Here is a 14,520-nt window from a genome sequence, read left to right as displayed (position 1 = left end):
TGTGTGTGTGTCCAGGTACATATCAACTATGATTACCTCTAAGGAGTGGTCCTGGGGACCAGAGAATTTTTGTTTTCCACTTTAATTTTTTTTTCAAAACACATCTATGTTATATAATAATAATGCTAATACTAAAAACAACAAAACAAAAAGAAAATAATTACTTGGATATGTCCCTAATAACCAGAATCTTATATGCAAGAAAAGGTTTTTCTCTCCTAAATGGACATGGAATAACACTGCCACTTGCCCTAAAATGTTTTTATTTCTCCTCATATTTAACATATTGGATTTATGTTTAATATTTTGGGTTGGTGAAACTTATCCAAATAATTTAAAATAACTATTAGGCACAAAAAAAAAGGAGACTTAAGAAGGACTGCCATAAAAATATTCAAGCTGAAATAAAACTTACTTGATTTTCTCTTCCCTTTCTTGATCATATTCTTTCTTTAGTATTTCCAATTCTTGCTGATGCTCCTTTCTCAACATTCGAAGGTCTTTCTGCAATCTAACAATCTCCTTGCCCAGTTTCTGTTTCTCCCGTTCTGCCCCGGCTAATTTAAACTCCAGATCACTGTGCTGGGCTTCCATGTTACTAAGCAATTTGGGTTGGACCAAATGTGATTTGGACTTTTCTTCAGTGTTTTCTTCCAAAAGTTCTGTGGGTTTATTTCTTCCATCCATCTGTTGTAAAGCCTGTAATTTTTCATATTTTGAGGTCAACTCTTCCATTTCAACTCTATGTACTTCTTTCTGTCTTACTAAGCAGGAATCCAGCTCTTTTATCTTTTGCTCCAAGATCTGACAGGTTAGTTCCTTCTCCTGGAGGGTTTTCTGGACATCGTCAAACACATTTTCCAAGTTTTGCTTTGCCTGTATGTTATTTTTACCTCCTTCTTTTTCCACATGCTGGGCTACTATCAAGGAATATTTCTTGTTTTTTTCTTCAAGCTCCTCTTGAAGATGACCTATCATAATTTGATCTTCATGTTGCTTTGCCTCAGCATGTTCTAGCTTTATTAAGAGCTCCTGGTATTGGCATCGCATTTCAAAATGAGAAGAAACTGTCTCTTCTTTTTCCTGCCCTACCCTCTGCAATAGCTTTTCTTTTTCAGTTAAGTTTCTTTGTAAAACACTGATTTTTTCTTCATATGCCTTCTGCACACAGCCTTGGGAATCTGCTTCTTCTTGTTCAGTATATGCTGCCACATTTTTTGCTGATCTGGGTACAATTAATGTTTCTGACTGTGAACTTTCCACTGACTTAAGTTTTTCTTCCAAGATGTGAACTTCCCTTTCTCTTTCCTGCAATTTTGTATTTAGCTCACTCAAATGGCTTTCTGTACCTTTTTTATACTGTTCTTCTTTCTCTTCCATTTGAGATAACAACTGCTTCTTAATGGCAGCAATTTTTTGTTCAGCTTTTCTCTTCAACTCTGCTAATTTTGCAGCACTTTCTGACTCAAGCCTATCTTCCAATGCCTTTAACTCCTCCTCTTTGCTTTTCACACTTAAATTCACATGTTCTAATTCTTTCTTCTTAGTTTCAAGTTCAGCTTTCATGGAATAAACTTGGTTTTCAAGTGTTAAGATTTTTTCTTCAGCTTCTTTAACCCTGTTGTCCTTTTCTTCTCCTAACTCTTGAAAATGTTGAAGTTTCTGAACCAATTCTTTGTGTTCAATATCCTTTTGTTGATTGTAATTTTTAAGAACTTCATTTAAGGACTCTATTTCAATAGTTTTCTGGGTAATATGGTCCTCTAATTCCATAACTCTTGCTGTTTGAGACTTTAACTCTGTTTCTAAATTAGACTCCTTTTTCTCCATCTTGCTCTTCTTGTCTTCCATTTCACCCTTTAAACAATCAAATCTTTTATTTTGCTGATCAAGGTCTTCCTTCAATAAATTTATCTGCTCATCCTTTTCATAAGCTTCCTTTGATTTTAACTCAAGCTGGATCTGCAATTCTTTAACAGTGTTTTGATGCTGTGTAAATCTTGACTGTGCTTTCTTCTTCCATTCTGAGAATTTATTGGACCAGTCATCTACCTGCTCAAGAGCAGAAATTTTCTCTTTACTCAGAGTGTCAACTTTCAAAGATAAATCTTGCACCTGATCCAGCAATTCACATTTTTCTTCATCATACTGCTTTCTTAGTGATGAAATGGCTGCTTCTTTTTCGGATAGGCTGATGCTATTTTGAAGCTGAACATTCAAATCAGTTAGTTGTTTACTAAGACTGCTAATCTCAACTTTTTTTTCTTTAAGCTCTTCTTTCAGCAATGTGACAGCATTGATGTTTTCAGATAACTCTTTCTTCAACTGTGTTATACAAGACTCCTTTTCAGAAGCAGCCTGTTGCTGATTGCCTCCTTCCTTCTGTAAGGCTTCTTTTTCTGTTACAAGACTTTCAATATCAGCCTTCATGCTCTTAATTTGATTTTCTTTTTCTTCTAACTGATGAGTAGCCTGTTGAAAAGAAATACTTAGTGTATTTTGCTCCTCTGTCAACTGTCTAAGTTGTGCTTCTAATTCAGAAACTGTGCAAGTTTTAATTAACAGTGCCTCCTTAACTTTAGTTGTACGGTGCTGACAATGAGAAATCCTAGAAAGAATGGCATTAGTTTTACTACTACTAATGTTGATTAGCTCATTTGTTTTAGCTTCTAATAAGGCTTCGGTTTTCTTACAGCAAATATCTAGCTGAATCGCTAGTTCCTCGGACAGTTTTTTAAATTCCAAGCTCTTGTCCTCTAGGCTTTTGTTACTTCTTTCATGTGAAGATTTCAAACTCTGGAATTCTTCATCTGTGGTTTTCAACTTGCTAGTCAACTCAGAAACCTTCCGCTTATCTTCTTCTGCCAGCATCTTCAGTTCAACTAGCTGCTCTTGAAGAAAAGTATTTTCCTTCAAAGACTTATTCAAGTCAACCTCCAGCTTTTCAAGATGAGCTTTCAGTTTAGTTTCATCTTGTGCAAGAGAATTCACATGGGCAGACTTCTGCTTTAACTGTTCCTGTAATTCATTTAATGTTGTATCCTGCTTAACACCTTCTTCCTTCAGCCATGTTATTTCCTTGTTCATCTCTTCTTTTTCACACCCAAATAGGAGGATCTTTTGTTTCAGTTCTGCTACCTCTTGTTCTTTTTCCTGTAATTGGATTTCATGTATTTCCTGAAGTTCTTCAGCTTGCTGATTAAGTTTCTTTTCCCAGATTGATATGACATCATTGAGTTCTCGTCGATGAACCTCAATAAGACTTTCTATTTGTTCTTTTTGGTTTGTTTCCAGTCTTGACACTGCATCACTGATTCCAGCTGAGTTAGCCTGTGCCATTTCCAGCATTTTGGCATTAAACTGTTTTTCTTTCTGACTAAGCTCTAGAGCAGTATTTTCAAGCTCTTTCTTAAGTTTGGCTTCCTGATCCAGTAATTTTTTCTTTAACGTTTCTTGCATCTCCTTTGCTTTCTGCTTAACCTTTTCCATCTTTTTTTCTTGGTTTTTAAATTTGGTTTCATATTCCTCATTCAAAATATGAATACTGTCCTCCTTGGCTGACAATTTCTGTGTGAGTATCTCAATTTCTTTCTTCTGTCCTTCTCTCATTTGTAAAATCATATTTTCCTTTTCCACCAAGATTTGCTTTGTCTGTTCCTGTTCTTTGTTACCATCTTCAAGTTTGGACTCATAGACTTGGGTTAAAGATTTTACTTTTTGCTCCATTTCACTATTTTGTTTTTCAAGTTGCTGCATTAAGTCCTGCACCTGGATTTTGTGAGCATCTAACTCAGTACAAACATCTTTGTTTTGTGCTTCAACTTCAGCAACCTGTTTGGTAAGAAGGATTCTTTCTGTTTCCAAATCCAACAACTTCTGCTGCAATTGGGCCAACTGTTCCTCATATGCTTTTGTCTGCTCATGTGTGGCACTCTGGTAAGACTGAAAAACGTCCAGCTTAGCAGATGCCTGCTGGAGTTCCCCTTCAGACCTTTTAATATCTGCCTCTAAATTTTCTACATGAGCCTGATGCTCTTTCAAATGCTTGTCCCTTTCCTTCAAGAGAAGCTCAAGTTGATTAATTTGATCTTTTAATGCCTTCTCAGTCCTCTGGATAGATACCTCGTGTTCTTTAATGATACTGTCAACTTGCTGCTGGTGATGATTTTTCTGTTCATCCATCTTGGCCTCTAATTCCTGCTTCATTTTATCTGTTTGATCTTTCAGAACAGAAAGTTCCTCTTCTAGTTTGTGACGGGCTTTTAATACTTCTGACAGTTCAGAAGATAATGATTCTAGTTCTGTTTGCTTCACATCAAGCTTTTCTAAAGTCTTTTCATTCATTTCTTCTATGTGGGCCTGGAAGATAATCTCTTTGTCTTTCAACAATGTTTCTTTTTCTTGTTCACACTTTTCCCTAAGTTTTTCCATTTCAGTCTGATATTGTTGCTTTAAGACTTGGAGTTTTTCAGTCCAAAGGGCATCCTGCTGATGCTTAAGGCTTTCCAATTCTGTCTTGTGTTTTTCAATCATGACTGTAATCTCCTTATTGTGCTTATTTTTTTCAGCTTCCAGATGGACAGCCAAATCTTTTGACTGATTTTTGTTTTCTTGTAAGCTTTTTTCCAAAGAACTTTCCAATTCAAGAATTCTCTGTTAATTAAAAACAGATGCATTTTTATTAAAGTACGTACTTGTCTACTAGCAATGATACACAGACATGATGTCTACCACCTACCTGAAGATGAAAATTATCATACCAAACACTAGAAAAGACAAAGAATCTATGCTCAATTACTAAAGGAATCATATAACAAAGAAAAGATTATGGCCAGGCACAGCCCAACAGTTTGGGAGGCCGAGGTGAGCAGATCACTTGAAGCCGGGAGTTTGAGACCCAGCCTGACCAACATGGCAAAGCCCTGTCTCTACCAAAACATACAAAAATTAGCCGGGCATGGTAGCATGCGGCTGTAGTCCCAGCTACTCGGGAGGCTGAGGTTGGGGAATCCCTTGAACCCAGGAGGCAGAGGCTGCAGTGAGCCGAGATCATGCCACTACACTCCAGCTTGGGCAACAAAGCCAGACTCTGTCTTGGAAAAAAAAAAAAAAAAGAAAAGAAAAGATTACATGTTTAACCCAACTCATACTTTCAGATTCTTTCTATTTACTTGGGGAACCTTTTCAGCTACCTACATTTTCAATAATACTTTAACTGGATAGTAAAAAGAAATAAACCATAAAATTGATAACAGTAACTTCTGGTAGGAAGATTGGGGTTTTTTCCAATTTTTAAGGCCTACATGGTATTTTATTATTCTCATAATTTTAGAAGAAAAAGAATGTATGATTTTTCCACCTTCAAAATTATCATTTGGAAGGTTCTTTCTTTTTTCAAAAAGAAGGAACTTACATGAATTTTAACAAAGATTACTATTATCTCATGAAAATGTAATTTTGACTCTGAAGGAGTTAAATAAGGCAGAGCCACAGAATGTCAGAGCTGGAAAGGTCCTAGGATCCTAAGGAATTACTGAATCTAATCTCTTCATGTGACAGGTGACGAAATTAAAGTACAATTAATTTAAAAATCTAACAAGTGGAAGATCTAGGCCTCCTAAGTGTCCATTTCACCCACCATGGAACCTTTTGTAAGTGTTAGTGATGGAAAAATTAAGCATGGTTTAGAACTATAAGTAAGAAGTATGACTGTTTTACTATCTAAATCAGAGCAAAAAAGCTAACAAGTCTAAATATCAGTTAGTTTTCAAAACAGGTTGTACATTTCAAATACTGCTAAGGAAAGGGTCAGACAGGGCCTTTAAAAAAACGTACACTCTGGGACATACACACAAATATGTTCATTACAGGACTATGTTTAGTATGGAAAAACTGGGGAAACCAAATGCAAAAGCAACACACTAGTGTAATTAAACTGTGATATAAGCAGAGGCTGGATTACGTTCAGGACATGGCATAAGATAAACCTGGACAAGCAGAAAGGTGCCAGGGCAAGTATTGCCTACAAAATGAGCCCACTTCCTAGACATCAAGGGTGAGTATGCAATGGAGATGCTGCAGGGTCAGTGAAAAGCAGCAGACTGAGTGGCTGACAGAAATACAGCCAGCTAAAGGCAGAACCAGGAGCACCATGTAATAAACACAGAGCCTAAAGCCAAATCCACTCCCATGCATAGCTCACACTATCTAAAAATGAAGGGCATGTATACATAAATCTAATCCAGTAATCTTCGAAACTTTATACTGACTAGAGACAACAAATTTTCATATGCAAATAATTTCACAACTCCAGAATCTGAATATTATTAAAACTTACAGTTCTGTAAGTCTCTGCTTCTTGCTGAAGGTCCCGAAGTTTATTTTCACTTTCTGTGAGGATTGCTTTTTTCTGCAACTCTAACTCTTCTAGGGCCAAAGATTCTTGCTGTTCTTTTTCTTGGCTGATCTTCAGATATTCTGATTGACTCTTTTCCTGTGCCAAAAATAATTAATACCACCTTAAACGCACATAAATCTTCAGCATTTGCAAAGTACTTCCCCAGGAATCATTCATTTCTTTTGATCTGCACCCAGCCCTGTTGGATAGGTAACGTCATCATCTCTCTCCTCCCATGCTCTAGTCTGCAGAAACAACGCACTACGGCTTTTCCAGTGGGGTAATTGCCACAATTACTACTGATATGAAAAATTTTGTTCCAATAACCCCACTATGTCTGCTATTTTTCCACTACTTAACTGTTTTACAAAACACTGCTGAATGTGAAAGGTCATACAATTGCTACTACCTCATCTCTACACTCCAGAGTTTGATATTTCTACTCTAAGTCTAGAAACCAGATTTTAAGTTTATACAGTTTGTGAGAATATCTCATTTAGAAAGAGACCCCACATGGAAAATCAAACTGAAATCAGAAGATTACTTGTTAATATATGGGGAAGATCAAGACAATATCTATGAAACAAAGCTACATTGGCTCTACCACCCCATCAATCCTGAAAAGCTTCTCTGATTGTCCTTTCATGTATCAATATTCAATTTGAAGTGTTTAGTGTTTTAAGAAGAGAAGCTCTAGACAGTACTTCTAACAGTCAATTAACATATTAAATGTTAATTTCTTAATTGAACTCCAATTAAGACAAGTGTACTTATCCATACCTATTGCTTAGAGCAGATATTGCCAACTGCAATACTTTCAGTTCACTATACTCCAGTGCACTACTTAAATTAAGGAAAGATTTTGTACCATGTTATGAGTAGGTTGATAAGAAAATACTAGTTTCCATAGCATTAATTTTAAAATATCCATTTAAATATACTATATTATTTAATGTAAACTATATTTTAAATATATCTCTATATGCCCATAAAGGAGGAAATTTTAATAGTCCACTGAATTAAGAAAAGGGCAGGCACAGGTACCCACGCATGTGTATATGAAGGCTAGCTCAGTGTCCCCAAAGGTCAGTTACCCCAGCATGAAAACTCAGAGTAGGTCCTTATGACAGGCATTTTTAGCACTATTTATTTCCCACTTTGTTCCTTAACTTTCTTGCCCCTATTTTTAATTTATGTTGTACTGTTACAGTTTAAGAATTCTTGTAAAATGCTTTAATTCTTTTCTGGATCAACAAAGAAAACAAATATGTGCCCATATATGTGTAAATTTCATGACCACAGACACCCAATCATACTGTAAATCCATGTGCCCCCACAGAGCTGGGTAGAGAACTTGTTAACTCATTTCAAGAATCACTGCTGCTAGAAATTATCGGGGCCCCAGATGCAACTAAGAGTGAAAACAACAATACATGTAAGAAAGAAGATTAAAATCTAAAATACTATTTATTATCCTTTTACACGGAAAGCATTTTTGAGTTACACATATTATCTTACGGATAATAATTTCATACAAAAACAAATTACATTTTTGTCACTAACACTTTTTTATGGCAACTTATATAAAAGGCTTTCATAAGTGAAGAAAAATATTTTTTGTTTTAAACTTTCAAATTATGCTATTTTAAAAAATCTTTCAACAAAAATCTCAATCTGCTTTCTGGTTGTTTTTGTTAGTTCAGGAAGTTTTTTAATTTAACTCTTTTTTAAGCCATCGTATGAACTGAAAATTAGTACTGAAATTATTCCACTTAAAATAAAAATTACTTGGCCATTTTTATTTCTTCTTCTGTAAAATGCAAGTCAGCCAAAATTTTCTCAGCCTTGAGCTCTGGGTACACTCAGTCTGATGAGATTTTCGACATTCTTCTTGAATTATGCACTCTCTTCTTGAATTATGCAGTCACTGCTTCAATTAATCTATCTTTTCCTTTTTTTGTCCCTAATCATAGCCTACTGCCAGGTGGGAGGGATGGATAAACAAACTGCTTAATGAAAGTGTGTTGGTTATACTGAACATCGACAATGAAAGAGAAATATAAATATTGAAAGAAATTGTTAAAATTTTTTAAATGTTTTAAAAAGAAAGTGTGGCCAAGCGCGGTGGCTTACGCCTGTAATCCCAACACTTTGGGAGGCCAATGTGGGTGGATCACTTGAGGTCAGGAGTTCAAGACCAGCCTGGCCAACATGGTGAAACCCCATCTCTACTAAAAATACAAAAATAAAAAAATAAAAATTAGCCGAGCTTGGTGGTGTGCACCTGTAGTCCCAGCTACTTGGGAAGCTGAGGCAGGGGAATCACTTGAACCACGGAGATGGAGATTATGGAGGTTACAGCAAGCCAAGATCTCACCACTGCACTCTAGCCTAGGCAACAGAGCGAGACTCTATCTCATAAAAAAAAGAAAGTGTGTTAGATCAGTAAATTTAATTTTCACACAATACCAAGCTAATAAGCTCTGACAGCTTGCCTACTCTCTATCCTCTCTTTATACCCAAATGTCAAGACTGCCAGTAGTCTGACTTCCAACTGGAATGCAACAGTGAGAGGATGATAACTTTGTAACTCTGAGAAGTATACCTATAGCAGAAAAAAAAAAAGGCACTTACAAGAGCTACTTTCATTTGCTCCTGAAATTCCCTTTCTCGGGTCTGAAGCTTCTTGGTCAGTTCCTGCTCTTTTCTGGCCAGCTCCTTTTCATGAAGCTTCTGTAGCTTAGCAATTTGTTCTTCTGAGGATTTCTGAAAATGAGCCAAATAGATAATATAAGGACACCCAGAATAAAATATGTAACTCCACAACTAAATAGTACTATTATAATTTACTCAAACTAATAAGTTTTTAAGAAGAAAAAATCACATTCCTAAGAGAAAACACATTTCCTGCATAGATCAAAGTCATCAAAGCCATGATAGTTAAAAGAATAACCAGTAGTTTTCTTCTTATTTTAAGACAAGTGCTGCTACTGCTACAATAGACTCCATTTCCACATCTTGCAGGGATGTTCCCTACAAGTCAGGATAGGGGAGCACAGCTGGGGAATAAGGATGCTCTCAGAGAGGGCACTACACTGGTGAAGGTGCGCCCTGGCTGCACCAATCAAATTATGGCCAGCTTTCCAGGCATGTACTATTTATTAAAAGGTACAGGCCTTGTTCTTTTTTTGGATAGGAAACCTCAATCTCATAAAAATGTCAAATCTCATTACATAAATCTAAAAAGTTAATATATATTTTTAAAAAAAACAGAATGGGGGAGCCCACTGGACAAAATAAACATGCAAGAATAACCAACACTATTTCAAAAAATAAGAGTAATAATAAGAAGCTACCAAATAGCATATTATAAAATTAGAGTAAACAGCTGCACATGGTCAGACAAAGCAATAGAACAGCACAGAGAATGCAGAAAGAAAAACTCACATTTAATACTTTAATAATTTAGTGTGTATTAAAGATAATATGGGTGGGGCATGGTGGCTTATGCCTGTAATCCCAGCACTTTGGGAGGCCAAGGCAGGAGGATTGCTTGAGCCCAGGAGTTCAAGACCGGCCTGGACAAAACAGGCAGACCCCGTCTCTACAAAAAAAAGATAATATGGCATATCAGAAGGAGAAATGTGGATTACTAAATAAATGATTTGGAGACCATTTGGTAGCCATCTGGGAAAAATTTAAGTTGAATCCTTACCTCACTCCTTACACTAAATAAGTTTCAGTTGGATCAAAGATGTTAACAGTAAAAAAAATGAAACCATAAAAGTGCCAGAAGAAAAAATCAAATTTTTAAAAACTGATCTCAGGACTGAACATGTGTTTTTAAATTAAAAAAAAAAAAAAATCCACATAGCATTTAAAGAAAAGCCTTATAAATTCAACTACAAGGAAAAAAAAATTTTCTGCGAAAACAAGTTGTAAATAAAGTCAACAAATAACAAACTGAGAAAATTATTTGGCTAAAAGGACGTATGTGCAAAGGGCTAATTCTCACTATAAACAAAGAGCTTCTATAAATCCATAAAAGACCAACAGCCCAATAGAAAAGTGAGTCAAGGATTTGGCCAAATAAATAGAAAAAAATATTTATCATACTGCTAAGAGTTATATATATTAGAATAATTTTTTTTAACATAAACTTGGAAAGATAAAGTTAGATAATGCTATCTTTATGGGGGGGAAACATATTCTAATACATTGCTTGTCAGGGTATAAATTGTCTTCCACAGACCTCACAGCAACTAGGCAACAATTAAAAATACATGTAATCTTTGCTTGAGTTAATATTCCACTTCTAGGCATCTACCCTAAATAAATACAAATGTGAACAAGTATGGATAAGAATATTCACAGGCCAGGCACAGTGGCTCACGCCTGTAATCCCAACAATTTGGGAGGCCAAGGCAGGTGGATCACCCGAGATCAGGAGTTCAAGACCAGCCTGGCCAACATGGAGAAACCCCATCTCTACTAAAAATACAAAAATTAGCCAGGCGTGATGGCACACGCCTGTAATCCCAGCTACTCAGGAGGCTGAGGCAGGAGAATCGCTTGAACGTGGGAGGCGGAGGATGCAGTGAACTGAGATCACACCATTGCACTCCAGCCTGGTGACAGAGGAAGACTCTGTCTCAAAAAAAAAAAAAAAAAAGAAAAAAAATTCATAACTTGCAATAGCAAAAACTGAAAACAATCTAAATATCTATCAATAGGAAACTGATTAAATTACAGGACATTCATACAATAGAATCTTGAGCAGCCTTTAAAATAAATGGGGTATCACTATGAATTATCAACTACCAATGGCTAAGGAACAATCTCCTAGAAAGATTATTAAGTGGAAAAGCAAAATATAGAACATTCTATATAACATGCTGTCTTTTGTGTTTAAAAAAAGAAAAAACTAAATTTTTAAAAACGATGTCAGGATTGTCCATGTGGTTTTTAAGTTAAAAAAAAAAATCCAGATACCATTTAAAGGAAAGCCTAATAAATCCATCTATAAGGAAAAGAAAAAAAAATCAGAGAAGAGAAATTATATACACAGGCTATCTCTGGGAAATATACTCAAAAAGGAAAACAGCACTTTTCTTTGGGAAAACGGGAATCTTTTCACTACATACTTCATATCTTCTGATTTTTATACCATATGTCTATATTATTACCTTTCAAAATAATACATTATTTTTAAGTTGTTGGAGTCCATGATAACACTACTTATCACATCATATGACTATTTTAAAACTTAAAATATAGTCAGGCAGTTATAGTTAAGGTCTTATATATCCAATAATTGGCCACAAATAATTTCTGCTTTGCAAATTACCTATAGTTCAGCAGGAAGAATAAAATGAAAGAAATATAATTTGCCCCCCTCAATGCCTGTTATGCACTCATAAGTAAAAGCACAGAAACCTTACCATGAGTTATAGAAATGCATACTGAAACTCTGAAATCCAAGCCTCATCTATTCAGATCTATAATTTATCTTAAGCCATTTTAGTGGCCATTATCAAATATCAAGAATATAAATGGGGAGTCAGTAAAGAAATAGGATAAAATGAGCAAAGTGGCAAGAAAGGCAAACATGACAGGAGGAAAAACAAGCAAAAAAAAAAAAGCAGAAAAAAATGGGTGAGGAAGGAAGCTGGGAGCAGGGAGGGGCCATGATGATGACATGTTCATATTTCTGAAAAATTGAAAATCTATGGGATTTTAAAAATTCATTAATTTCTAAGAGATCTTTCCAAAAAGCTAACTTTTAAAGTGAGGTCTATCTATATTAAGAGTAATCAGAACATTAAGTAACAATGATCCTTTAAAACATTTAAACAATCTAGCCCCTCAGTCACTTACTCCCTCATTCCCTCAACACACATTAGGCAAGTACCTTCTTGGCCAAGTTCTTTGGAGGATATGCTACTGAAGCAGCTAAGTAGCCTATCTTCAAGGTGCCTAAGAGTCGGGGAGCCACAGAACAGTTAAGGCACATCTCAGTTTATAACATAGTCCACTGGAGAGAAAGCAAAGCTTAAAAGGTTCCAAAGAATTACCTAAGTATTAAATGCATTTATCTATCAAAAATTTTACAACCTGAATATCAGAAAACAGTCAATGTCTAAAATACAAACAAACTCTTCTTTACAGTCAAAGAGTGTAAGGAAAAATACACTTAAATTTCAAATTTGTTGTAGCCCATTTCATTACAGAATTATTCTTACTTTCATTACATCAACAACCTCCTGTTTCACCCGACTTAATTCCTGTTGAAGACTGATGCGTTCCTCCTCACTTGTTTTTTCAATAGTTTTTATTTGTTCATCCATTTCTGCCTTCAGTTTTCTCCGTGCTTCCTCTGTTTTTTGGGCTGTACTCAAAGCTTTTTCAAGTTCCTCAAAAGCTATAATGAAAACAGCAGAAAACAAGTATCTCAAGAAATATTATCATTAAGCTAAAGTGTTTTACATTCAATTTTTGAGAACTAAGAGCAGCAGTAGCAGGATAGGTTAAAAAACTCATCATTGTTCTAAGCCAAGAGATACTGGAGTTGTTGAACAAAGCCACAAGAAACGTTCGGTCACCAAAACCAATTTGTCACTGAGTTCTGGATTAGGATATTAAGACTTGTTTATATGAGCCTAAGCTTAGAAGTTTGGAAAAAATAAATTACTGAAGGCTCTCCATTCTCTACCAGTTTCCTTATGGATAGTACATTTAAAGAAATGAAGATATGTCCCTATTTTTGTACTGTATAATTTCAATTGTTTTTCGTTTGTTCTAAAGTTCTTATCATCAATAATTACGTAATACTATTATATACTCACTATGACACTTTTAAGAATGGAAAAACTATTCTTAGGCATATTTTATTTTTAAAAACTTCTTAACTATATAATAAAAGAGCAGAGATTTTTGTTTCTTTTTTAAACATTTACTGGCTGAATATTTTGAAATGAAACTTACTATTTGTGTAAGTTTCAAACCAGAGTTGTTTCCAGGTGACTGGAAAGAAATCTTTACCTGATTCAACAGTATTATAGAAAGGCACTACCACAGCAGGGAGTTTTTGGGTAAGATAAGGAAGAATTCAGGCTCTGCAAAAATAATCATCTTGGCTAGAGTAGTAAGGTTTTTTTCGTGTCTGTGTGTGTGTGTGTTTGAGACGGAGTCTTGCTCTGTCACCCAGGCTGGAGTGCAGTGGTGCGATCTCAGCTCACTGCAACCTCTGCCTCGCGGGTTCAAGCAATACTCCTGCCTCAGCCTCCCAAGTAGCTGGGACCACAGGCATGCACTACCATGCCTGGCTAATTTTTGTATTTTTAGTAGAGATGGGGTTTCACCATATTGTTCAGGCTGGTCTCAAACTCCTGACCTCAAGTGATCCACCCACCTTGTCCTCCCAAAGTGCTGGAATTACAGGCATGAGACACTGCATCTGGCCAGGTCTTTAAGGAAGCCAAACAGCTCAACATTATCAAACAAAATCAGATAGGACGGGTGCAACAGGTGTGTAACTTGGCACCAAAAATACATACGTGTGACCCAGCACATTGGCTCATACCTGTAATCCCAGCACTTTTGGAGGCTGAGGTAGGTGAATTACCTGAGGTCAGGAGTTCAAGACCAGCCTGGCCAACATGGTGAAACCCCATCTCTACTAAAAATTAGCCTGGTGTGGTAGCACACGCCTGTAATCCCAGCTACTTGGAAGTCTGAGGCAGTAGAATCACTTGAGTCTGGGAGACAGAGGCTGCAGCAAGCTAAGATGGTGCCACTGCACTCCAGCCTGGCCGACAGAGCAAGACTTTTGTCTCAAAAAAAAAAAAAAAAAAAAGAATGTGTTTACGTGTATTTGTGTATACAGATGGTCCCTGACTTATGATGGTCTTAGATTTGTCAACTTCACAATGGTGCAAAAGCAATACTCATTCAGTACACTCCTCCACTTAATAATAAAGTTATGTCTGGATAAGCCCTTCACAAGTTGATATTGGTATTTTCAACTTGCAATGAATTTATCAAATTCTAAACCCATCATAAGTCAAGGAGGATCTGTATATGCCTGTGTATACGTGTACATATATGTGGGTTGTATATGTATG

At 36.0% G+C, this 14,520-nt stretch overlaps 1 protein-coding gene across 11 annotated transcripts in view; it reads right to left on the bottom strand.

Moving 5' to 3' along the window:
* The window catches only part of GOLGA4 (golgin A4), a 120,182-nt gene that overhangs the window by 38,164 nt on the left and 67,498 nt on the right, over positions 1-14,520 (bottom strand). For all 11 annotated transcript variants that reach the window (XR_010111415.1, XM_057301684.2, XM_034956107.3 and 8 more), the window contains 4 exons: positions 12,640-12,818; positions 9,032-9,163; positions 6,338-6,493; positions 416-4,653 (listed from right to left, as the gene is read on the bottom strand). Coding sequence is in view for 10 of the 11 variants with exons in the window: in XM_057301684.2 (XP_057157667.1) it covers positions 416-4,653; positions 6,338-6,493; positions 9,032-9,163; positions 12,640-12,818 (4,705 nt within the window). In the remaining variant the exon portion in view is untranslated. The remainder of the gene's footprint in view (positions 1-415; positions 4,654-6,337; positions 6,494-9,031; positions 9,164-12,639; positions 12,819-14,520) is intronic.

This window comes from Pan paniscus, chromosome 2 (genome assembly GCF_029289425.2).
Source record: "Pan paniscus chromosome 2, NHGRI_mPanPan1-v2.0_pri, whole genome shotgun sequence".
In the NCBI taxonomy this organism is placed as follows: Eukaryota; Metazoa; Chordata; class Mammalia; order Primates; family Hominidae; genus Pan; species Pan paniscus.
The sequence above is the reverse complement of the archived record's forward strand: the minus strand, read 5'-3'. Positions and strand labels throughout refer to the sequence as shown.